The sequence below is a fragment of the Chanodichthys erythropterus genome, chromosome 3 (genome assembly GCF_024489055.1).
Source record: "Chanodichthys erythropterus isolate Z2021 chromosome 3, ASM2448905v1, whole genome shotgun sequence".
In the NCBI taxonomy this organism is placed as follows: Eukaryota; Metazoa; Chordata; class Actinopteri; order Cypriniformes; family Xenocyprididae; genus Chanodichthys; species Chanodichthys erythropterus.
In genome coordinates, this window is record NC_090223.1 from 48765425 (window position 1) to 48790742 (window position 25318).

Below are 25318 nucleotides of genomic sequence, written 5' to 3' on the forward strand. Positions count from 1 at the left end.
AAACTGTTTTTATTTTTCGAATTTCTTTAAAAAACTACACAGTTTGAAAGCTGGGACTTTGTTTAATTTCATAAGTAACCTGCTCTGTCTTGTCTGTCGACGTGTTGTAAGTGTCCTCTTTGCTCCGCGATGTATTTTTCACCACGTGTGGTGTAACAGCGCCACGGCTTGTCGGACAAAGCAACAGTAACTAAGGGGGGCGGGTCTTTGCGAAGGGTCAATTAGGAATGAAAAAATAAATAAAAAGATAATAATAATAAATAAATACATAGTAATAAAATAAAATAATAAAAATATACATACATTACATTTTCCCTAATTTCAGTCAAAAAACATTTAAAATCTATATTGAAAATGTTATGCAAGAAATAAAATACTCAATCATGACTAAATATAATCTAGTAAAATATCTAAATCATTATCATAATCAGGATTTTCTTTGATTGTGAAAAAGCTATTTTAGATATTAATGAAAAAGCTATTTTAGATATAATGAATATTAAAATTTCAATTAAATATCATCAAAAAATTTAAATACATGTTTTTATATAGTGCCCAGGTATATTTGTAAGCATCTAAGAAATGGTGGATTGCAAATTAGATTGTTTCAAAAATAAAATGGAAAACCAACATAAGTGTAGGCCATTTCACAGGATCTCTCACACACATTATGATAAACACTGTCAAAAAAGATTTTATGCTCACTGTGAACATTGGAATATGACACATTTAACAGTTTTATGAATTACTCACTTATCTCTAATTGACTGCAGCCACACACACATAAACAAACACAAATCATATAAAGTACTGGTTTAATTAAGAGCAGCTCAGCATAGCTGAAACCTGAATCTCTTCTCACAGAACTCAGTGTGTGTGTGTGTGTGTGTGTTGTTAAGAGTAAGTCTGCATTATAAGTGTGTGTTTGCATAAGAAAGCGAGGAAGACACTAAAGAGAAAGAAAAACGAAACGATGCCCTGACAGAAAAATCTAAATTGGTCCCTTGTCAGGCTCTGTGTGGAGAACTGTTTCCACGGAGGCTTGCGGGGCATTAGAAATATTCATTTATTCATTCCCACAACACACACACACACACACACACACACACACAAACACACTCTACAAACACAAACACTGCTACAGATGGAGCACTTGATGCAGATTACACTGTTGAGCGAGACGGTAAGTATTTAGTTAAAGAATACCAAAGGGTGGAAAGTTTGGTTTAGTTTGAAAACAGAAGTGTTTCAATCTGGAAAGTCATGCCATACAATTGGCAGAGGAAGGGATTGTCATTTAAAGGGATAATTTAGCCAAAATGGAAATTCTAATATTATTTTTTCCTTGTGTCACTGTGTAATTTAAGTGTGTGAGTGTGTTTTTACCATAAGGATGCGACGGTAGCTGTCTCTGTCTATGCCCCACAGTTTCAGGTCAGTCTTGGCTTTCACAGTAGCGGCTCGAGGAGTTCCATATATCAGTGCCAATTCTCCAAAACTACCACCCTCTCCGATACTGGTCACCCATTCCCCATTTACATACACCTGCGGAGAGAGAGAGAAAGATAGATCATTACATATTTCTGTTTATAAAACACAACACAACAGCATTAACTTTCATAATAAATTAGAATATTCTAGGCCATTTTTAAGACTATTATGATTGTTGGGATAATATAATATAATATAATATAATATAATATAATATAATATAATATAATATAATATAATATAATATAATATAATATAATATAATATAATATAATATAATATAATATAATATAATATAATATAATATAATATAATATAATATAATATAATGTGAAAAAAATCTAACTGTCATTATAATATAATGTATGTTTTATTAAAATAAACTTTTTTTCAAACTTTTTTTAGATATCTTGATATTATATCTATATAAATATAACAGACATCATAATCTATTTATGTCTTATCCGTGAAATTCACCCATTACACTTTGGTTAAGATGAAAAAAACAAAAAAAAAACACTTGTTTTAGAATATGCATTGATGAACTACACACAAAAAGGGTCATTTAAACAGAAAATATTCTATTTCAATTTCTTGTTATCTTAAAGGACTGACTGAACTCTTGTTTCATACTAATGATAGTCAAGGGCATTCATAGTGAAGCAGGTGATCTGATAACACACAGCTCGCACCCTCTATCTTCCCAACCTGCAGTTGGGTCCTCTAGGGTGTCTTACGAGGAATTAGATAACACCTTGAGACTCTTTCCCCTGTTTTGTCTTTCATTTTGGCACAACCGTAAGATGCTGCCGAAGAGAATCTCTCACTGAATCTGTGTGTGTATGTGTCCGTGCGTGGTTTTCAACAGCCACGCGCATAGACAAGCACAAAGAGCCTCTTTCTCATTTTCCACAGAGCCTGATTGGGTTTCACCTGTAGACACACAATCCACTTGTTGATTTTATGAGGGGAGATAAAAAAAAAAGCTAACACATGGGGCAGAAATAAACGCTGGTCCTGCTTGGGCCAGGCGTTCTGCCAGCCATCTAAGACACATTCCACAGGTATCTCTGCTGTCCAGACCGGCCACTCGAGCAGGTTTGGGTCAAAGCCTCCTCAGAGATGGCCAACATGTCACTTAAGGTGAGAAGTTGCGCTTAACATTCTTTGCAATATACAATCAGTCTCGAATTCAGTCATTTTATTGAAACAACGGACAGACATAAATGGCAAATATTAGGGCTGCCCCCCAAAAAAGATTTTTTTAGTCGACTGGTAGTCATTCTTTTAAGCTATTAGTTGACTAGTCACAAGTTTATGATATTAATTTAATTATTTAAATATAAACTGGGGGGAGTCTTTACATATAAATTAGGTGCTCAAGAGTACACTTAATGCTTACGCAGTGTACAGGCAAAAGTTATGATTGTGTCTGTGTTGGAAAAATCAGAAATAATAGCTAATAATAGGACATTTATCTAGATTGACGTTAAAGCAAGCGGCCATGTAAAGTGGCTAACATTAGGCTACTACCAAAGACTTCATACACCGATCAGGCATAACATTATGACCACCTTCCTAATATTGTGTTGGTCCCACTTTTGCTGCCAAAACAGTCCTGACCCATCAAGGCATGGCCTCCACTAGACCCCTGAAGGTGTGCTGTGGTATCTGTCACCAAGATGTTAGCAGCAGATCCTTTAAGTCTTGTAAGTTGTGAGGTGGAGCCTCCATGGATCGGACTTGTTTGTTCAGCACATCCCACAGATGCTCGATTGGATTGAGATCTGGGGAATTTGAAGGCCAAGTCAACACCTCAAACTCGTTGTTGTCTCCTCAAACCATTCCTGAAACATTTTTGCTTTGTGGCAGGGCACATTATCCTGCTGAAAGAGGCCACAGCCACCAGGCAATACCGTTTCCATGAAAGGGTGTACTTGCCTTCTTCCAACAATGCTTAAGTAGATGGGACGTGTCAAAGTAACATACACATGGATGGCAGTACTCAAGGTTTCCCAGCAGAACATTGCCCAAAGCATCAAACTGCCTCCGCCGGCTTCCCTTCTTCCCATAGTGCATCCTGGTGCCGTGTGTTCCCCAGGTAAGCGACGCTCACGCACCCGGCCATCCACGTGAAGTAAAAGTAAACGTGATTCATCAGACCAGGCCACCTTCTTCCATTGCTCCGTGGTCCAGTTCTGATGCACACATGCCCACTGTTGGTGCTTTCGGCGGTGGACAGGAGTCAGCATGGGCACCCTGACTGGTCAGCATCTATGCAGCCCCAAACGTAACAAAATGTGAAGCACTGTGTATTCTGACACCTTTCTATCAGAACCAGCATTAACTTCTTGAGCAATTTGAGCTACAGTAGCTCATCTGTTGGATCGGACCACACGGGCCTCCCTTCACTCCCCACATGCATCAGTGAGTCTTGGCCGCCCATGACCCTGTCGCCGGTTCACCACTGTTCCTTCCTTGGACCACTTTTGTTAGACACTGACCACTGCAGACCGGGAACACCCCACAAGAGCTGCAGTTTTGGAGATGCTCTGACCCAGTCGTCTAGACATCACAATTTGGTCCTTGTCAAACTCGCTGACATCCTTACACTTGCCCATTTTTCCTGTTTCTAACATCAACTTTGAGGACAAAATGTTCAATTCCTGCCTTATATATCCACCCACTAACAGGTGCTGTTATGAAGAGATAATCAGGGTTATTCACTTCACCTGTCAGTGCTCATAATGTTATGCCTGATGGTTATAGAAAGACTGTGCACTTGTATTACTATGAGTAGGAGAAAGTGCAACGCACAATATGACGCACTGCATATAAATAAAAGAGCCAATCACTGATTAGTAAAGTCATTGCGTCACTGCAGCTGCCGTTAGAAGCTCTGGTAGAAAAAGTCAGTGTTCCAATAGAATCGGCCAAAAAAAGCCGACAAGGACCAACTTAAGTCGACAGTGCAGAACACACTGAGAAAACTTGGTTGGCCGACAAACAAAAACTGCCCGAAAGCCAACTGTCAGCTTGGCGTGTTCCTGCCTTAAGATGCAGGTTTAGGTCTGCGCATGTGCATTAGCCTGAAAAATTCAGTTTTTTTGTCATGATTCAAGCATTTAGAAACAAACTTTATGAGACAGTTGTCAGATTTCATTGGTGATTTCAAATGATTTCAATTCCCCTTTCAGAGAGATAGGAGCTGCACTTGCATGCCTGAGAGGCGTTTCAAAGATGGCCGCCAAGTGACATTACTTGTCTTAAAGGGACTTTGCTACTACTCAATTTTTTCAAATGATAATTCATGTTTGAGGTTGAATGAGTATTTCCTGCCCAACATAATTACAACATGGACCAGCCATGTTATCCATCTGTCCATCCTGAACTGCATGACTCAACGGACTGCCGATTCCTGTGGAGTTTGTTTTTTTGCGATCGACCGACTAATTAAAATTTGGTTGACCAAGCCTTTTCTCATCAAATAACATTTGGTCGACAATTAGGGGTCAGCCCTAGAAATATGACTTCAAGGACCAGATTTACTAAACAGGGCAAATATGCATGATTAATTTAAATACTCTCCTCATGGATTTTGCACCTGAAAGGGAAACTCCTACAAAGAGATGTCCATGCCTTTTCAGTGCAAATTGTTCACTGTGTGTCTTTAGTAAATTCTGACAGTAGTTTTTTAATGCCAAAAAGAGGGTTTGCACTGGTGCAAGCTGTTAGTAAATCTGTCCCTAAGTGACTAAAAGTGCATTTTTTTCTTCATGAGAGTGTGCGCGCGCTAATGAATTCCAAATTTGAGCACATTCTCGATTAGCATGCAGTACTATGCGCTCCAAAGTCACAGGAGATTTATCCTCTCTGCTAATGAGAGACATCACGTCGTATTCGAGACGTATCTTGACATTCCAGCATGTTTGCGTATGTCTGGGAGGTTTATGGAGCTGAGTGTACACATATGAGAAGACTGGATAATGTCTGTAAACATGTATTTTGCATGTGTTTGATAGCACTAATGTAGTGTACAGTGGATTGAGCGAGTCGGGCTTTGTGCTTGGGCTCTCTGTCCTCTGGCTCTGACCAAAGAGCTTAATACGACACAATCTGATGTGGCAGTGACCCAGTGCTGACTCAACGCGCCCTCGGAGCTCATCCAGAGCAGAGGAGAAATATTAGCACCGATATATCACACAGATGATCACTAAGCACAAACAAGACTGTTAATAACAAAGAATATTAAGATACAGTGTTCAAATGTATGAGTCTGTGTTGGAAAAACAGGGTTTTTCTTGCTCTTTTAAAATAAAACAGCTTGACCAATATTAGAATCAAAATGGGCCAATTAGAAATTGTCAATGTTAAGTCACAACCTTGAGCACATAAACATATGAATTTATTTATCAGGGTCAGTAAGATTTTTCTTTCTTCAAAGAAATTAACACTTTTATTCAGCAAGGTTACATTAAATTGAACAAAAATGACAGTAAAGACATTATAAAGACTTTTATATACAAAAAAAAAAAAAAAAAAAAAAATCATGATGCTGTTCTTTGTATTTATCAAAGAATCCTTAAGAAAAATGTATCACCAAATCATCATTTTAGAATGATTTCTGAAGGATCATGTGACACTGAAGACTGGAGTAATGATGCTGAAAATTCAGCTTTGATCACAGGAATAAATTACATTTAAAATATATTCAAATAGAAAACAGTTATTTTAAATTGTAAAAATATTTCACAATATTACTGCATTTTTGATGAAATAAATGCAGTCTTGGTGAGCAGAAAAGACTTCTTTCACAAAAAAGGGTAGTTTATATTCATAGTTTACTATTCACTATTCAGCAACTTGATCTGACGGGTGTTAGTCTGTTCACATGTAAAGAGATTTTTTACATATATATATAGTAGAAAAACAGCTTAATTCTAAGAGTCATAGGGAGCGTGGAAAATGGTCATAAAAACTAAACGTTTGGTTCAAGTAGTCATAACTGCCATTATAAATGGACTCTGGGGGAAAAATAAAATGCTAGAAAAGTGTGGAAAAGGCCCCTTTTAACTAAACAATCCTATTTACTGAAGAACCAAAAATGGTGGAAGGAAAATACTACAGATTCCCAGGGTGATAAAAGCAAATTCTAAATAAATCATATGCATGTACAAAGAAAATCTATTTGAAAGCTTCTTATCATCTCTCTAAAACAAAACTGGGAAATGGATTCTCTCTGGAGATAATGACACATCACTTCACTTGAACTTTATCCATGTCATCTTTGGGAAGGTAAAACAATGGCAGTCAGTGTTCCAGTTTTTTTGTAGTGTAAAAAGAGGCCAGTGAGTAAGATTTTTATCATATAGACCTACTATTTTAGGTCTATATGATAGGATGTTTCAGAAATTCTCGTCATAGTTGTATGAACATCACAAAAAAACATTCCCAGGTTACATTTCACTCTGAAGTCAATGGGAGGGAAAAAACATTTTTTTAATCTATTTTTTGCACATTAGATTAAATTGGTACATTTAATTAGCATGTTTAAACACATTCCCATTTCAAACTTTCATTACTGTATTTGATTTTTATTTTAAATTGAATTTATTTTAAATTTATAATTTATTAATTAGCATAAAGAACCAAAATACTGTTATGTATTAACTCAATTTAAAAAATTTAAAAATATTAAGAATGATATTTTATAATATATATATATATATGTTTTTATTTTAAATTGAATTTATTTTAAATTTATAATTTATTAATTAGCATAAAGAACCAAAATACTGTTATGTATTAACTCAATTTAAAAAATTTAAAAATATTAAGAATGATATTTTATAATATATATATATATATATATATATATATATATATATATATATATATATATATATATATATATATATATATATATTTTTTTTTTTTTTTTTTTTTTTTTTTTTTGCATAAAACATTTCAATGTACTGTATTACGGATGTAGATGAATCAGTCCCAGAGCATCTGTTCACTGCTGTGCAATTTTAAAGGTTTCTAATTTTGTTTTGAAGGTCTCCTACTACAGGTTTACATGCATTCAAGAACAAAAACACTTCTCTTTCAAAACTTCTATTCTCACAGTGTCTGAAACGGTTTGATAAAGGATTCAATCACTCAGGTCTACTGCTTATGTGTCAGAAACGAAACGCCCATTCCCATATCTGAATTTCAGTTGAGAAGGCTTCCTCTGCACTTGTATACACAGTGATACAAACAGTAAAGATGGAGTCCTTTTCACTGTATCAATTCCAGCTCAAGTCCTCATCCTTTAGAAGTGCATGAAAAAGGATTTGCTTTGGGAGCACAGAAAACAGCGTCTTCTCAACATGTCGATAACATGAACCAAACTCTTCCAGTTCTCAGCTACAACTACAATATTTGTTATTTGGCCCTATCATATACCCAGTGCAATGTGGCGCCAGGCGCGACGCAAGTGTTTTTCGCTAGTTTCAGCCCAACACAGTTATCATTTTCACATCCTGCATCACGTTGTTTAAATAGCAAATGCATTTGCGACCATCTGTTCGCCCATGGGCGTGCTGGTCCAAGGTGTGTTCAGGTGCATTGTTGGCGTGTTGCTATTTTGAGGCAACTGAAATAGACTGTGCCATTGACCAACTGAAACCTGCTCTATAGTCAATGGCGCAATATTTGTTTTGTTATTTAAAGAGCGCGTTAGTAATATGCTCCTAATGCAGATACATAACACGCGTACACTCTGCTTGTTACACACACAGGGTAAGCAGCACACAAACATGCCAAATATTAAAAAATAAAAGGATTACAGATTATTATTGTGTGCATAAAGATAAAAATGCTTTGGTAGAATCCGGCTTTTCCAGTAGATAGTCTGCCGTTGATGATCTGTTTCCTTGCTAGAGAAGTATTCGGTTTTTCTGCTTGCAAATTCCGCCACGTAAATAGTGAATCTGCCATGCCGTGAGCGCAACTGGCTTTTAAAGGGAATGGGAAATTAGACTCTGATTGATTTATTGTGCGTTATGGCCAAAACACACCCATTACTCATTAAGATACTAGCCGACCATTTTTCCCGTCCTTAAACTAACAAAAGTGGATTCGGACACGCCCTAAGCGCACTTGCGGCGTGCACTTTAGACCCTGTGCTTAGATTGTTCAAATAGGGTCCAATGTTTGCGGGCAGCCAATGAAGACAACAGGCGATCATTTTGCAGATATGTTACAAACTTACGTAGGTTCGATCAGGAAGTCTGGAAGTAAAATTACTGACGACTCATATCAGGCAGTTCAGAATCGGCTCTTGCTTTTTGGAGGCAGTAACTCCATTTATCGTGCACTTTGATCTTTGAAACTTTGCAGACCTTTTACATTCACAAACAGCTATATAACACTGCATTCTAAAAAAGAAATCCATAAAAATAAGGCAAAACCTACAGTATTAATGTAACAGAATTTTTTTTTTTATTACGTTTTTATTTTTTACAGGTGTTTTACCTGTATTTAGAATTGCACTTTATTGCATTGTGTTTTAGGGTTAACAGAAATGTCCATAAAATTACTGGATAATGTCCAGGTAATGAGCTGCCAGTACCTTTTCTGTTATTTTATGGATTTATTTTTTACAGTGATGAAAGGTAATATCCGAGGGGCACTTTATGAGTTTCATGAGTTTATCTTGATAAGTTGCATATACCACAGTACATGTATGAGTTTGACTGTAGAAATACTGAACTCACATCAACTTCTCCTTGATCAATCACATAGAAGTTGTCTCCTTCATCACCTGAGAAAGAAACGAGAGAAAATCGTGAGATTATTCGAATCAACCAACTTCATGGAGAAAACTACAGATACATACAGTAGCCTATTTCCCTCCTGTTTTTTTGCTCAGTTGTGAAAATCTACATACAATACTAAACACAAGTCGACATGGGGTCAATAAGATAAGTATTTGAAAGAAGTCTCTTATGCTCAACATTGTAAATCCATTTATATATCAACTAAAAGTGAATTCTGCAACCTTTTAAGAGCCCCCACAGCAAACAAAAATGTACTAAAAGCCACAAAACTCCCATTTTAATTTCATGGGACCTTTAAATTCAGATTGAAAGGAGGAAAAGATAAATAATTTTGTGTCTTTCCCAGATTCAATCCCTTTTCCGACTCCCTATTTCCCAAGACCGTACACATAGACGTGCATATCAAAGATAAAAGATGGCACACCACTTTAAAAACGTCACCACCTCCCAGAGCAGTGCCATCTAAATGATTCCCAGGCTTCATCTTCTACACCCCATCTGAGAGCTTAATGGACGTTTGGGCGTGCCAGAAGCCACAGGCTCTGATCAGCATTTCCAAGTTAAAGGCCGTCTCATAAAGCATTTCTCTAGGTTCAGAGGGTCTTTGAGGTCTAAGTGTGTTTTGAAACTGGTGTTTGGGATCCCGGTAGCGAGCGTGTGTGTTTGTGCGAGCCGAAGAGTTAAAAGAGTCCGTGCACTGCCGAGTTCACGTGGGTTCACGGGGCTAATTAACACCGAACACACTAAGCGCTCGTAAATCACACAAGCAATTTATCTTAACACACTCACCGATCGCTAGTGCCCTCTCCCTCTCTTACTCGCCGTCTCTCTTTCTTTCAACCCATTCAGCTCATTTTTCTTAGTATTGTTCCTGTCTTCCTGTCTTTTATCACCTCTGCTCTGAAGTTTCTGTTTTTTGGCCAACAGATCCTTGAGTCACAGAGTGCAGTCAAATATTTGACGAGAACAAAAACACACACATCTACACACACACACACACACACACACACACACACACACACACACACACACACACACACACAAACAAAACTTTGTACATTCCTAGATCTACTTTTATGGGCAATCTGTCCATGTTAGATAAATGCTTTGAAACTCTGTTTCAAGAATTGCATTGCACAGAGAGTATGTAAGTCATGCATGCAGTTCACTGTTCTCTATTGCTTTATGAACTCCACATGAAACCAAAAAGAGCTCATTGTTTGACTACAGAAAAAACCCTCATCACCCACCGTTCCTTCTTGCATAACTAAAACAGTCTGCAATGCATTTGCACTTTTGATAATACTTTTCTAAGGTTTGTGTCTTGTATTTTGCACCGTACGTGTACTGCAAGTACATAAATGTAGTGTAACATTCAATAGAATGACTCAAGCTCGGATTCATGTGCCGTTATGTTCCAAAATGCTACAATATTAAGAACAATATGAGTGTATCATAATAAGACCATTTAGATCAAAGTAAAATGATTCCCCAGAAGTTAAAAAATATAAAAACAATGAAAGTCTATGAGATGTCCTCACTAATATATAGTGTGTTTGATATCAAGCTCATGATCTTTCTATACTGTACCTTGCTGGATTACTGTTTCCCCAGCGATGTGAGTGACCGGGAACATGGCATCAAATATGTCACTGGGGAAAAAAAAAAAGAAAGATATGTTAGAGTAATCTCTCAATCAAGCATTGGAAATTCAAATACACAAATAAAATACTCAGATAGTAATATCAGTGTCATCTTTACAGCTGGAAGTGTCAAGTACATGCTGTAGTCACAGAGATCAAACACGACACGATCATGTCAACACTACTGTATCACACCCTTCACCCCATGGCATACGGCCAGTTTTCACCATATCCACAGAAACACGTATTTTACAAAACTGTGTAAAAGATGACAATGCTCAGTCTCTGCTTTTCATGAGGCACACACCCTCGAACAACAAACAAAACCACACAACCGTGCCTGTGTGAAGGTAAAGAGTGTCATAAGTGTTACAAGTCTATGACCCTGATAATGCACTTCCATTCATTGTCTTTTTTTCGGCAGCCACTGGTGTGTCAGTCACTACACATGACCCCTGACTCTGTTCCCACAATACACCTCTCCTATTACTGCTGCCGGATGTAAACAGTGTTTATTTGCTGCTGCTGCTGTTGTGTTGTCAATGCCTCTGTGGTTGTATTTATGTTATGTTTACATGCTGAGTAAATATGCTTGACATCTCCACAACAATCCGCATGACTTGAGGAATTGTTCAAGTCTGTAACACAAACAGTGTGGGATGAGTTACTAACTAGTGTTGTTTTAGTATTATTTATAAACTATGATAGAATTTATTAATATTTTGAATAGCATATCGGCGTGTATATTTTCAGTTTTTATTTTAATTTTGGTTTAATTTGTGTCATTTTTATTAGTTTTTTTTTTATATTTAGCTTTTAAAAAACAAAATTTAGCTTGTTTAGTTCTATTTAGCTTATTTCAGTTTTAGTAATTTATTACTTCTATGAAATAATTTCTGTATTTCTACAAGGCTCCAGACTAACATTTGAGAGCAGTGCTAGTTCTGGGGGTTGGGGGATTTTTATTCATAAAAGGTAATTTAATCATAAAATGACTATTGTTTTGCATTAATAAGTGCAGTAACCAATAATGTTTATTTCTTTGAAATGCATATTTGAAAGTAAAGCACTGAGCTTGAGTTGAGAAATAATTTCATTAAGAGGGGGATTTTTTATTTTTTCTGTCATCACATTAAAATAATATTTAAATTTGATAATATTTAGAGCTTTGAAGTGCTGGAAAAAGTGTGAAGCACTTGAAAGTACTTGAATTTCACTCTCAAAAAGTTGTTGTACGAACCCTGAAATGAACATTCAACTATTTCTGCCACAATACCATGGTTACAGTTAGCGTAATAATAAATCCATGGTAATTATTGGTGATTTGTGGACTGAAAAGCCTTCTATAACTTGTTCATTTCATTCATAGCACAAAGTTTCTCCATTTTTCTATGGCAGCATTATTTGATCTGATATGATTCCATGCCAAATTTTAATGCTTCTCACTGGATCTAGCTGCGATGTTATTAATAATGTGGCAAATTCAAATGCTTTCTCACTGGATCTCCCAGCGCTGTGTTGTAGCAGTGTCACATGATCAAGATCGGCCCGCGAGTAAACCTGTTCTTAGTTTGTGCTGCGCTGTATTTGTCCAAGCTGATAAACGGTCCACACTGCGCAGCTCAAACGAGAAGCCCAGGTTTGTTCTAGGGCTGGGATAATAAATCAGTGCATCGCAATTCATGGATCGATTCTGAGATTTTTGCAAGGCATCGCGATTCTCTCTCAAGTCGATTCTGAGCTTAGTTTTTAAACAGCAGATGGCGCTCTAGGCTAGTTTTTCTCAAATGCTCATGAAGAAGAGTGCCCGTGCGTTCGGCTATGTAAACACAGCCCACTGCAAACACCCTTGTAATTCGACCTTCAACCTTTTCAAACTTTATGAATGATTATTTTAGGTTCAAGTGGTGTGTGTAAAGAATTGGAAGCAAGCAGAGTACGGCTTTCTGTTAAAAACTAAGCTCAAAATCGATTTGAGAGAGAACTGCCATGCATTCAGAAATTTTAGGATCATTTCTTAATTTGCAATGCAACGATTTATTGTCCCAGTCCTAGTTCATTCTGCTTTCGTTTCATTTGATGTTTGATGTTTTTCATATGCAACAGAAATGGCAGCTCTTATCAGTTGGGCAACGTGGTGCTCACACCAGTGCAATCTCTAACAAAATTTACTCGCACCAGCAAGAAAAAAGGATGCAAAATGTGACCATTTGGTCGCAGTCTGAATCCCTGTTCTATAAAATTTAGATTTTTTTAAGTGTACGTTTTTCATGTAGTAATTTTATTTCATCTAATAATTTTATTTCAACTTTATTTAAAATATGATTTTTAATAGCTGTAGATTGAATTTAATTTTTCAAATTGAAAAAATCCCTAACCCATGTATTACCAATAGTGGCATTAGCAAAAACCACTAATAATGCAACTGAGGCAAACAAAACATGTAGGAGCAGCAAGCGGTTGTTAAAATGAGTTCCTTTGAGTTCATATTTGTGAAAATAAAAGTAATTGCACGCATTGTACTTCAGAGAAAACAGTAATGCAATGATTAGAGGCATTGAAGCTCATATTCCAGTCTTGAGAGCAAATAATGGAGCATCTGGTAGGTGGTCTTCAGTCACAAGCACTTGGTTTTAGAAGTTTACTGAGTGTAAAGGATGTTTATTTAAAATGTTCCACCATGAGAGCTCTCATCAGTTGTCTGGCTGCGGGGATTCCCCGGCACTCAAACCCATTCACAACCCAGCGGCGTTACGAGACTTACGATTTCAGTGGGAGATGATGATGATGATGACTCCCTGGAGAACTGAACCGCGGCTATTTCAGCGAGGTAAAGTGGTTAAAACAGTGCTGCGAGTAGCCATTAAATGAACCAGAATGGTTAAACTCAAAGTGTGATGTCATGGAGTATGATGTCAGATGGAGGAAAGATCAGAGGAGAAGTCTTGAGGTAAAGGGAGAAGAAAGGGATTGAGAAGGTGGCTGGTGATGAGCGGTGGTGAGATTGGTCTTAAATTTGAGAAAGGAGTGGGTGGGAAGTGTCTGAGAAGTACTGTAAGGTTGGAGGATGAAAGAAAGCTCTTATAGCTCAACTAGTGGTGCTAGCAACGGCAAGGTCAGAGGTTCAAGTCTCCAGAAACAAACTACTGGTTCAAAAGTTTGGGGAACTTCTGGGAAAATTCTTTCTTCATTGTGAAGGACATTTTTTTTTTTTTTTTTTTGCCAAAAAACATTAAATTGATTAAAAATCACAGTAAAGACATTTATAATAAGATTTATATTTCAAATGATTGCTGTTCTTTTTGAACTTTCTATTCATCAAAGAATCCTGAGAAAAAGTATCATTCTTTTCACAAAAATATGAAGCTGCACAGCTGTTTTCAACATTGATAATAATAAGAAATGTTTATTGAGCATCAAATCATCATATTATAATGATTTCTGTGATCATGTGACACTGAAGACTGGAGTAATGATGCTTTGGACATAACAGGAATAAATTACATTTAAAAATATATTAACATAGAAAAAAGTTAATATTTCACAATATTACGGTTTTTACTGTATTTTTGATCAAATAAATGTAGTCTTGTTGAGTATAAGAGACTCTTACCCCAGACTTTTGAACAGAAGTGTACATATCCAATATCTGGACATCTGATATATGTCTAAACATGTATAGAGATAATTCTAGTTATGGTGGGAGACTGATGTAAATAGATATCGAATACAAGTCATGTCATGTGAAAGTAAACAGGTGGGACAAAAAATGTATATGGTCAAATGATTGGACATAAGCAAGCAAATATTTCATATTTTAATATTTATTAGTAGAAATTAAGTCATAAGTTGAAAGAAAAACAATTTTTATTCTTTTCACCAACTGTTGAACTGCACATAGGATTGTGGGATATCAAAGGAATCACTGGCTATGTTTCCTAAATTGGAATATTGCATCAAACATTTGAAAATAAAGCACTGTTTCCATCCAGTGAGCCAATGAGAACAAATTCGTCATTTCCTGATAAACTGGTGCTAAATATCACTAAGAAAAATAGAAGTTGCTGCAGTTGGAGAAGCCACTATATAATAATTTCTTATATAATAATAAATCACTAGCACTTCAAAGTGTGCAGAGGAAATGCAATAAAGTTATCTTGCTTTCGGAGGCGGATGCCTGGTGTTTTGGGAACACAGTTGTATAAGACATTTCTGGGAGGTAATTATATTGAACCACTTTGACGACAGACTTTGCTCAGGCATTTCAACCAGAACAGCATTTCAGATGCTGTGCAACAGGATCTGTTTACAGGTTAGTCAAGTTATGCCATCCCATCACAAAGTCCAACTCAATTGAGTGCATAAATTTTATGTCCACATTTTTAAAATGTATGTGCATTTTGGCATTTCTTTCCAGTTTTTTTTTTTTTTTTTTTAATGAAATATCCTAAAATGCACAACAACAACAAAAAAAAAAAAAATAGGTGGATGGAAACATGGCTACTGTGTTTTGGATGCTGGTGCCCCTACGAGGCTATTTTAACCAGCAAGAGCACCAGGGTCAAAAAGACCATGGTTGACTATCTTCAAAGCAGATATACTGGCACTAATGTGCATAAACCATTCTTGACCAACATAAGCTGGTGTTTTGAGCAGGGGAAGGAATTAAAAACTGGAGAGTTTGACAGGAACACGACGGAACAGGGGCTTCGTCTGAACCTGTCTACAAATGTGTGGGAGGAGGAAAGGTTGATGAGTTTGAGTCAGAAAATATAAGTGATAAAACACATTGAGGGCTTGAGAAAGAGATTAGAGGGAAGACCATGAGATGTGTCAGTGTGGATGTTGAAGACACGGTGTATGATGAATAGAGCACAGTCTTATGGGAAAAGCCTGAGTAGAGTATTCACGGTTCACATCCAAAATACACAAACTAACAGATTAAGTGACGTTCACTGCTATCAATGAATCACCGGCTGATCAGTGGTTGGGTGTGAGAGAAGATGTTTTGTTTGATGACGTATTGCCAATGTAGCAAAAGTTTGGGGTCAGTAAGGTTTTTCTTTTTAAGAATTTCATACTTTAATTCATATAATAAATTGATCAAAAATGACAGTAAAGATGTTATTTCTTTTAATATAAGAATATAAATTATTGCTTTAGATAGGAAGAGTCTGACTGAAGCCACCAATCACAGTTTTACATGCCATTTGAAGATACATCACATGAGGGAAAGGCATGAGATGACGCTGAGCGTCTGCACAGTGGTCTGTAAATGACTGTTTTTATGTGCATATGTGTGACCACAAAATCTAATGAGGCTCCTAAATCATCACCCCTTCTTTACTTCTTTAATTGATTCTCACACGTTCAAAGGGAAAGTGTTAAAAGCGCCAACATTAGGTCTCCTTTATTTGTCCACACAAGCCTGAGCCTGCCTTACACTTGTAAACGTCAAGAGAAAAACACAGCTGCAAGCAAAGGAACAAACTCTTTAGCAGTTAGACAGTAAAAGCCATATATGATATCAAGATTAAAATGCGTACTTTGATTTAAGGCAGCTGAGGTAAAGGATGTTTTGGAGCCAACTGACAAGCCATGCAGGTTAGAAATAACAATTGGGTGAGCAAATGATGACAAAAGTTTTTTTTTGGCGATCTCTCCCTTTAACACTTGAATGTTGTAACTTTTACTTAATCATCAATGAAGTCACATCAGAGGAAGAGGAACGTCTGGTTTAGAGCATCTGATTGTGACAATCACACCCAGAACGTCAGTGTGTCCTCTGGGTGTTTACAGTATGTTTTATGTGCAAGTTGAAGCTGCTACACACTCAGTGTTAAAAGGTTGGTTCACCCAAAAATGAAAATTCTGTCATCAATTACTCACCCTCATGTCGTTCCAAACACATAAAACTTCAGTGAAATCTGAGAGATTTCTGTCCCTCTATGCAGTCCATTCTCCCAAAACTCTATGCATGTTCATGATCAATGTTTATGTGTGAATATAACTGTTTATATTCACATATAAGCTGTTTACTAAGACTCTATTTGGACATGTATATTCAGTATTTCAAGGTAGAAAAAATACACTAAAGCAGTCACATCTTACTGCAACAAGAAGAAAAAAACAAGGATTGAATCGTTCACTTAAAAGAATCGCTTTATGGTTGAAGCATATGGGGTTGCCAAGTGTAACTGTGTGTTCACACCGCCGGCGGCGAGAGCGTCAAAGTGACGCTAGTCATTCATTTTCAATGAGAGCCGGCGGCGAGCTCCGGCGAGAGCAGCGCGGCGCGTCTTGGGCGGTGAGAGCGTCGAGGAGAGTTGAAATCAGGTAATGAGCTATGACGCGGTTTGGCGGCAACCAATCGGAATGTCCTCGCTTGAGAGGCTTCCGATTGGTTGACGCGACTTGTCATTTACTTTGACCCTCCCGTCGGCGGCGGTTTTAACGAACAGAACAGCGTTGTTGGCAGGGCGGCCAAGGCGAATGTTGACACTCTCGCCGGCGGCGGTGTGAACGCACAGTTAGTGGACTAAGTTTGAAGACAAAATAAATTATGCGACACAAACTGCAGTATTTCATGATTTCATTACATTTGAATAAACAAAATGCCTTTCATGACAGGATGTGTGAATTTTAATTATTTTACATTTCTTTTCAAAAGTGGTAAAAAAAAATTTTTTTATCTTATTCTCACCAAGAATGCATTTATTGGATTCTGTATAATAGCTATGTTTCCATCCACCTATTTTTATGTGCATTTTGGGATATCGCGTAAAAAATGCTGGATGGAAACGCCAAGATGCGCATAAATTCTAAAAATGCGCATAAACTGAGTCAGATACATTTTTTATGAGATACGAAAACATGCGCATAAACTAAATAATAATAACGAATAAGGAATAAATTCCTTGATGCGCATCAAAAAAGACATGTGACTTTGAAACGGGATGGCATAACTGGACCAACCAGCGGACCGATCTCGGTGCACAGCATCTGAAATGCTGTTTTTGGTCATTCTGTAATGCCTGAGCAAAGTCTGTGATCAAAGTGGTTCAGTATAATTCCCTCCCAGAAGCGCCGCACACGATTGCGTTCAACAACACCTCGTCGCTTCATAACATTAAGGTTGAACCACTGTAGACACATGAACTGTTTTAAATATGTCTTTAGTAGCTTTCTGGGCATTGAAAATGTTAATTATCTTGCTGTCAATAGACGCCTCACTAAGCCATCGGATTTCATCAAAAATATCTTAATATGTGTCTAAAGATGAACGAAGGTGTTATGGATGTGAAACGACATGAAAGTGAGTAATTAATGACTGAATTTTCATTTTTGGGTGAACTAACCCTTTAAATGTTGAACACATTTTTCAGGACTCTCTGATAAACAGAAAGCTAAAAAAAACAGCATTTATTTGAAATGGAAATTATTTTTAACATTATAATGTTAACGTCATGCATTCTTCCTGAATAAAAGTATTTTTTTCCTTTAAAAAAAAATGTTATTGAGCTCAAACGTCTTTGCCACATAATTCATCCTACAGAAACAACTCTACAATTCTCAGGGACGAAACGGCAAAACGTCCACATGCGAATGGGTTTATGAAGCACTGACCTTATTTCACAAGCGATGGCATCTGTGACAGAGAGAAAGGGACAAAGTCAGACTGATAAAGCCTCATTAACAACTCCACTCGGGATTATCAGTGATTTCACTGTAACAGTATCACTGTAGGGTGGAAAAAAGCACACCCACTAACATAAACATATATAAACGCACACACATGCTGCTCTTATCAATCATGAGGAGCAGACGTGCAGATCTGTTTATCCACACTGCAGAGGGTTGCTATGAGGCAGGGAAAACCCAGTTTAATTGGCCGCGAGCTACGTGTTTTTATGTGTAACATTGCAGCTGTTTTGGACACACTTTTTCCTTTGGGATCCATCTGTCTGTCTGAGCTCGAAGTATGCAGTCTATCTGTCTAGTCTATATGTCTGTCTATCTCCCTGTTTGTCTGTCTGTCTTCAGTGATGGATGGATTCATCGACAGTGACACCCACACTGAATTCAAGCCAAAGGAGTAATGCTTGAATGATTATGATTATGTCTCTTAAATGTCATTTAATCAGCCTCTTAAAAGCAGAATGAATGAATATTTATAGTGTTGCTGAGGCAAGCATCAGTATTAGAGGTTTAATGCAGCTCCAACAAATTGTCGACCTAATCCTGCATGAAAAACACACAAGAACACCTCACACATTGAGGAAAACCAGCTGAAGTAGACACTGGCCTTTGAGGCAGGAAAAAGAAAGAATGCAGGAATGTTTGGGAGGGAGGAAAGACAGCAGAACAACAGGAGGAAGCCAGAAGAAAAGAGAGACAGAGTGAGATGGAGGGAAGGAGAAACAATAGTAATAATTGTCAGTTTAAGACAGTTGAATCCACTGTTAAGCTTGGCCATACAAAAGAAAATCAACACTACACCAGTGAGATTAAAAGTCTCAATGGAATCTCAATCGAAACAATAGAAAACATAATAAATATACAGTCTTGGTGGACTTCATTCCAAAACATTTAATAATCTTGCTGACCCCAAACTTTTGAACGGTAGTTTCACTGTATGTCAACAATTGATTGATTTTTTTTTGTTTGTTTTTTTTTGTTTGATTGAACAACTGACTTTATTTCTCCTAAGGAATTTAAGATAAATTTAAGACAATGTTGATACTTGGTCAAACCTACATTAATTCTCCTGAGATATGAAAGATCAACATCTGAGCAATACGGTTTCCTTCCAGGTCAGTATGATATTGCAAAATGGAAAATTAGATCAATACTAAGCGTTTGTTTATCCTTACAAATTTGGCACACATTATCAAGTTAAAAAGATTATGACACTGTCCAAAAAAAAGGTCAATAAATCAACTGAGGAAATTTTCATATTTTATTCTATGCCAATTACATGTCTTCAATATAGCTGATTTAAAGTAGTATGACGTAAACTTTTTCTTTCAAAAGGTTTTTCTCTTCTAAAGTTTGAATCTACAGCATTTGGGTTATGGATCTTTAACCTCTTAGCCCCTCTCTTACAAGCAACTATTTATCTTCCTTTGTTGAAGTACAAGTGTTCAAAAATAAAGAATTATTCAGCGCATGAATCAACAAAATACTGTTTTTAATTGCTTAATTGTTGTTGTTGTTGTTTTTCATAGTACTATATTTGTTCTTAATAAAATTTGCTGATTATGTTGGGGGGGAAAAGATGATTTGGGAATAATTGTGTTGAATTGTCATCAAAACATCAAAAAAAAAAAAAAAAAAATTCTTAAAAAGGTACTTATGTAAGCAATAAGGTACGAGAGGCTGTGCTGCATCATGAATAAGTCACAGCTGAAGCCCGTTGTATTCACGATACAGCACTAGCCTCGAGTACCTTATTGCTTTTATAAAATGCTTACCACACAATACAAATATTAAAGCCAAAAATATGTATCATGAAGTAAACTTTCAATAAAAGCTTTCCTTCCACCGGAAAAAAATAGTCCCTGACCGTGAACAGCAACAGAAGTTACATTATTACGCCATTAGATGGCAGCAAAGACTGTCTTTATGAGTGTCTCAGTCAGTAGAAGACTGAATTATTGTGAACACAGAACAAGACGCAACTGACAAAAGCTTTGGCTAGCGCTGTCAGTCATGGGAAAACCCCTTAACTGTTAAAAGGACAAGATATTGCAGCGGACATTTAAACAGATTTTTATTATGAACATAGGACTGACCTGAAGGAAAATACTAAATCTGAATGCAGGTAATAAACTCGCTCACTCGATCTCTTTCTCACAATACTCTTCTACATAATACAGTAAGATTCAATGAACAATATCAATTGAGAACAGTTTATGTTGCTAAGAGTGGTTGCTTATAGGGTGTTGTGTAGTGATACACAGAACGATTGGGTGAAGCGGTCATAGCCGTGTTTTATCATGAATAAAGCACAGATATTGACCAATCAGAATCAAGGACAGGAACTAACTGTTTTATAAAGAGGTCATATTATGCCCTTTTACAAAGTGTTGATTTTGTTCTTGAATCTACTAGAATAGGTTTTCATGGTTGAATGTTCAAAAAACATTATTTTCCCCATATTATACATTGTTACAGCACCTCACTTCCCAGTCTGTCAGTAATGCTCTGTTTACTTTGAGTCTCTATGAAGTCCCTCCTTCTGAAAAACACAATGTGCTGTGACTGGTCAGCTGGACCAGAGTGTTGTGATTGACCAACCGCTTTGAGCGTGTTTGGGAAATGTCACGCCCCTTACTATAACTTAAACTACTCAACTACAACTCAGCCAACTTTATTTTGTGTATGCTTTGGGTGGGAATATTGTGACGTGCGAAAGAAAACTCAAGACTACAATTGAAGAGTTTCGGGGAGTTCAGAAACAGTGTGCACTGATATAGAGAATGACTCCCTTTGGAGTGACTTTGTAAGATCTTTTTCATGCTCAAACATTTCATGCTCATTACACACTAAAGAAAGATGAAAATGTAAAAAAAAAAGCAAAAAAAGCAAAAAATAGGCTTAATTTTCCACATTCAAAATATAATTTCTTATTTTTTCTTTTGATTTTGAGGTGAAATATGACCTGGAATTTCTTCATGAGAGCCTCCCTTTTGAACCACAGGGGGAAAAAAAGGAAAGACGAAAAGTGTTGACAGGACAGAGGCTTTGTCTTTCTCACATGTCCAGATCACAAGGCTGACCGTCTCACCAACATACACTCACAAAGGAAATAAAAACAACCTAAAAAAAAAAATCAAAAGCAAACTAAAGTGTCTGACATTTCACAGGAAGTGCTGCCTGTCTTGGAATCATTTGTTTCTCTATTTCCAGCAGAGGAAAAGGAGAGATGTGTTTGAAGAGGAAAGCTCAGCACAAATATCTCACCCCCTTTTGTCCAGTGTTTATGGGAAAGGCTGTTTACACTGCTCACAGAAGGAGACCAGAGGAAAAGAGGCCTAAAAGTGCTGGAATTGCATTAACTGGAACAAATTTAGACAACAGTGGACAGATCCAGCTTCTGCTGATTATTCTGAGTCATTCGCTTTCATGCACACATTGCATGGCATTCAGTCACCTGGACACAGAAGTAGTGCTTGACTGGCTTGGGGTTTTTTTTAATGGAAGAAGCCAATCTCTAGAGAACAGGGAGGCAGATGACTGACAAAGTGCTGAATTACAAAATATAAAACAATTTTAATATTAGCAAATAAGAAATTGTAATACATTTTTAAAATAAATACATATTTATTTATAAAAAAATTACATTTATACGTAAATAAAAAATAACTAATATATACATTGATAAATAAAACAGAAATATAAATTCATAAATACATAAAAAAATAAAAAATAAGGAAATCACTAACTGACTAACTAAATACAAACATTTATAAATAAATTAAAAATTAAAAATAAAACATAAGTATAAATGTATAAATAAGAAAATAAAAAAAATATGTGAATAAGTAAATAACAAACTAACTATATAAATGAATAATTTAATTATTTAAAAATAAATATATGTATGTATGTATCTATAAATAAGTACATATTTATTATTTAAATAAATAAATAAATAAATAATGAGCTGAAATGTATTCATAAGTACTGGAATAAAGAAATTTTATTTAGCTGATTTACATAATATTCCCTTGAAATTTATGCAAAAATATTCAAAAACAGTATGTGTATTCATCAAGAATTATTAATTGGTTATACAGTTTGTCTTTGCATATGCATTTCTTTCTTTTTATTTATTTATTTCAGATAATTTTCTAAATTTTTTGTTGTGAATAAAATTAGCTGATTATGCTGAAAAAAAGGTGATTTGGTAGATAATTGTGAATTGTCATCAAAGCGTAACAATAAAAAAATCTTAAAAGGCATTTTAACTAACTAAATACAAAACATTTATATATAAATAAAAAATAAAAAATAAATATAAATGTATAAATAAGAAAAGAAAAAATATGTGAACAAGTAAATAAACTAACTAAATATTTTTATTATTGCTCAAATTAACTCAATTTTAAAATAAATACATACATTTAACTATAAATAAGTTTATATATAGTTAAATAAGTAATAAATAAATAATGACCTGAAATTTATTCAGAAATACTGGAATAAATAAATTTTATTTAGCCGATTTAACAAAATTCCCTTGAAATGTATGCAAAAATATTTGAAAACATTATGTGAATTAGCCAAGAATTACAATTTATTTATTCATTCATCCCAGATCATTTTCTAAATCCCTCCAGAGTTGTTCACCGACACAGTTCCAGTGAATTCCAGAAGGATGGCAGGGAACGGGTGGGTGGTAGCGGGTCAGGTCAGGGGGCCCAGACGGGCCAAAACAGCCCATTAAACACTCTCGCTCTGAAGACATGAGAGTGAGGATGGAAAAGAAGAATATAAAAGAATGCAAACAGGATGAATGTGGAGATAGAGCGCGAGTGAGAGCGAGCTGCTTCTTGTGGCGATTGACCTCATTAGCAGAAACTCCCTTTGTGACAGCACAAAGCTATGCTAAATATTGACCACACACAGACTCGCACTTTACAACAGCACTGGTAACTCACGCGGGGTAAAACTGCCACACTAATTCTGCATGGGAAGAAAGACGGATGAAACTTCCAGCTGGGGACAGCCTTCACTGCACTAACGCACACACACACACACACACACTTGCTGCATAACTGCCCAGACAAACATCCCCGGGCCAAGTCAGTTAAGGCTATTCATTAGCCAGCCACTTTTCCTGCTTCTTCCTGGTGAGAGTGTGTGTTTGTACGAGTGCGATTACGACATCGCTGCTGCCAGAGCAAACACACCTGTGTGGAAGCTGTCAAGTGCCTCCCAAAAGCGGCCCACATCACAGCCAAACATCGCAGCTTCCTGTGGGCCAGAGTTTAACAGCTCACAACAACATAACAGCTTCAAATTATACGGTGTTGATAACCGTACAGCACTGATATAACGTCATGCACTCATTTTCTCCGCTCTGCTGTCTGGCACTAAATGAACCGGTCTGATTGTGGATCATCTTGAGTCACGGACATCTGAATTGGACAAACAGCATCTCTTACAGGATGGACAGTGTAACTGCAGGGTCTCATGGGTACTGTGGTGTGGTTTTCAGTTTCCAGCATGGTTCACAATGGCAGTTTACACCACTGATAAAAAGTTTGGGATCAGTAAAGACATTTATAATGTTACAAAAGATTTCTATTTCAACTAAATGCTGTTCTTTTGAACTTTCTATTCATTAAAGAATCCTGAAAAACATATACATCACAGTTTCCACAAAAATATTAAGCAGCACAATAGTTTTCAGCATTGATAATAATAAATGTTTATGGAGCATCAAATCATCATATTAGAATGATTTCTGAAGGATCATGTGGCATCATTTCCTCCTTTTTTCCTACATCCTAAGAAACTCAAATATTCTAATATATTAAACTTTGGCTGTGCTACTTTTCATTCAAAGCCATCAACTTATGATTTTCACTTGGTTGATGATAAAAACAGTCAAAAATTGTAAGCAACCAATCAAAACTCCAGAAACTTCATATGATAAAATCACTCAAAATGCCTTCACAACTGCATAGCAACACCCCGGCAACTAGGGCTGGGCGATATGACCAGAATCTTATATCACGATAACGATATATATCACAATATAGTTATTTTTGCTTTAAATAAGATTTTTATGATATCAAAATTTTCCATATCATTGAAATTTCAAAATTATCATAAATTTCAATATAATTAAAAAAATTAAAAACTCTCAAGCTTACTGAAGACAAATAAACTGTGATAAAGAAAGAGCAAAGAAGACAAACTACAATAGAACAAAGACAGACGAAATAGACCTACATGAAAAAACTGTGTCTTTACTGTGTAAATTAAATATACATTTATTCCTATTAAAGCTATAAAAGCAAGCAGTGAGAGATTTTCTCTCTTTTTTTGTTGTTTGATTAGCAGGTAAATTTGGATGCTGTCCCTTTAAGACTGACTGCACCAATCCATTAACTCAAGCCTCGTCTTTCTCAACTGTACCTTCACTTAAGACATAAATTGCTCTGTTTACTTGCAAATACGTGGTCACTTTGACACATACCACGTATGTGTATTTAACCGTTCAAGCTCAATTAGGTGCCCAAAAGCACCGTGCATATGCTGAAATGAGTTGTCTTTCGCTGCTAATTGCACTTAAACCATTTAAAACCACTTGTTTTTAAACCGCAATGCTTAAGAACTCATACA

The 25318-nt window shown here is 36.3% G+C and overlaps 1 protein-coding gene across 3 annotated transcripts in view; it reads right to left on the reverse strand.

Annotated features, from left to right (window-relative positions):
• Positions 1-25318, reverse strand: part of prkar1b (protein kinase, cAMP-dependent, regulatory, type I, beta) — a 75052-nt gene that overhangs the window by 20816 nt on the left and 28918 nt on the right. For all 3 annotated transcript variants that reach the window (XM_067376765.1, XM_067376758.1, XM_067376753.1), the window contains exons 5-7: positions 10908-10969; positions 9255-9301; positions 1387-1545 (exon numbers count right to left, since the gene is read on the reverse strand). In XM_067376765.1, the coding sequence (XP_067232866.1) occupies positions 1387-1545; positions 9255-9301; positions 10908-10969 (268 nt within the window). The remainder of the gene's footprint in view (positions 1-1386; positions 1546-9254; positions 9302-10907; positions 10970-25318) is intronic.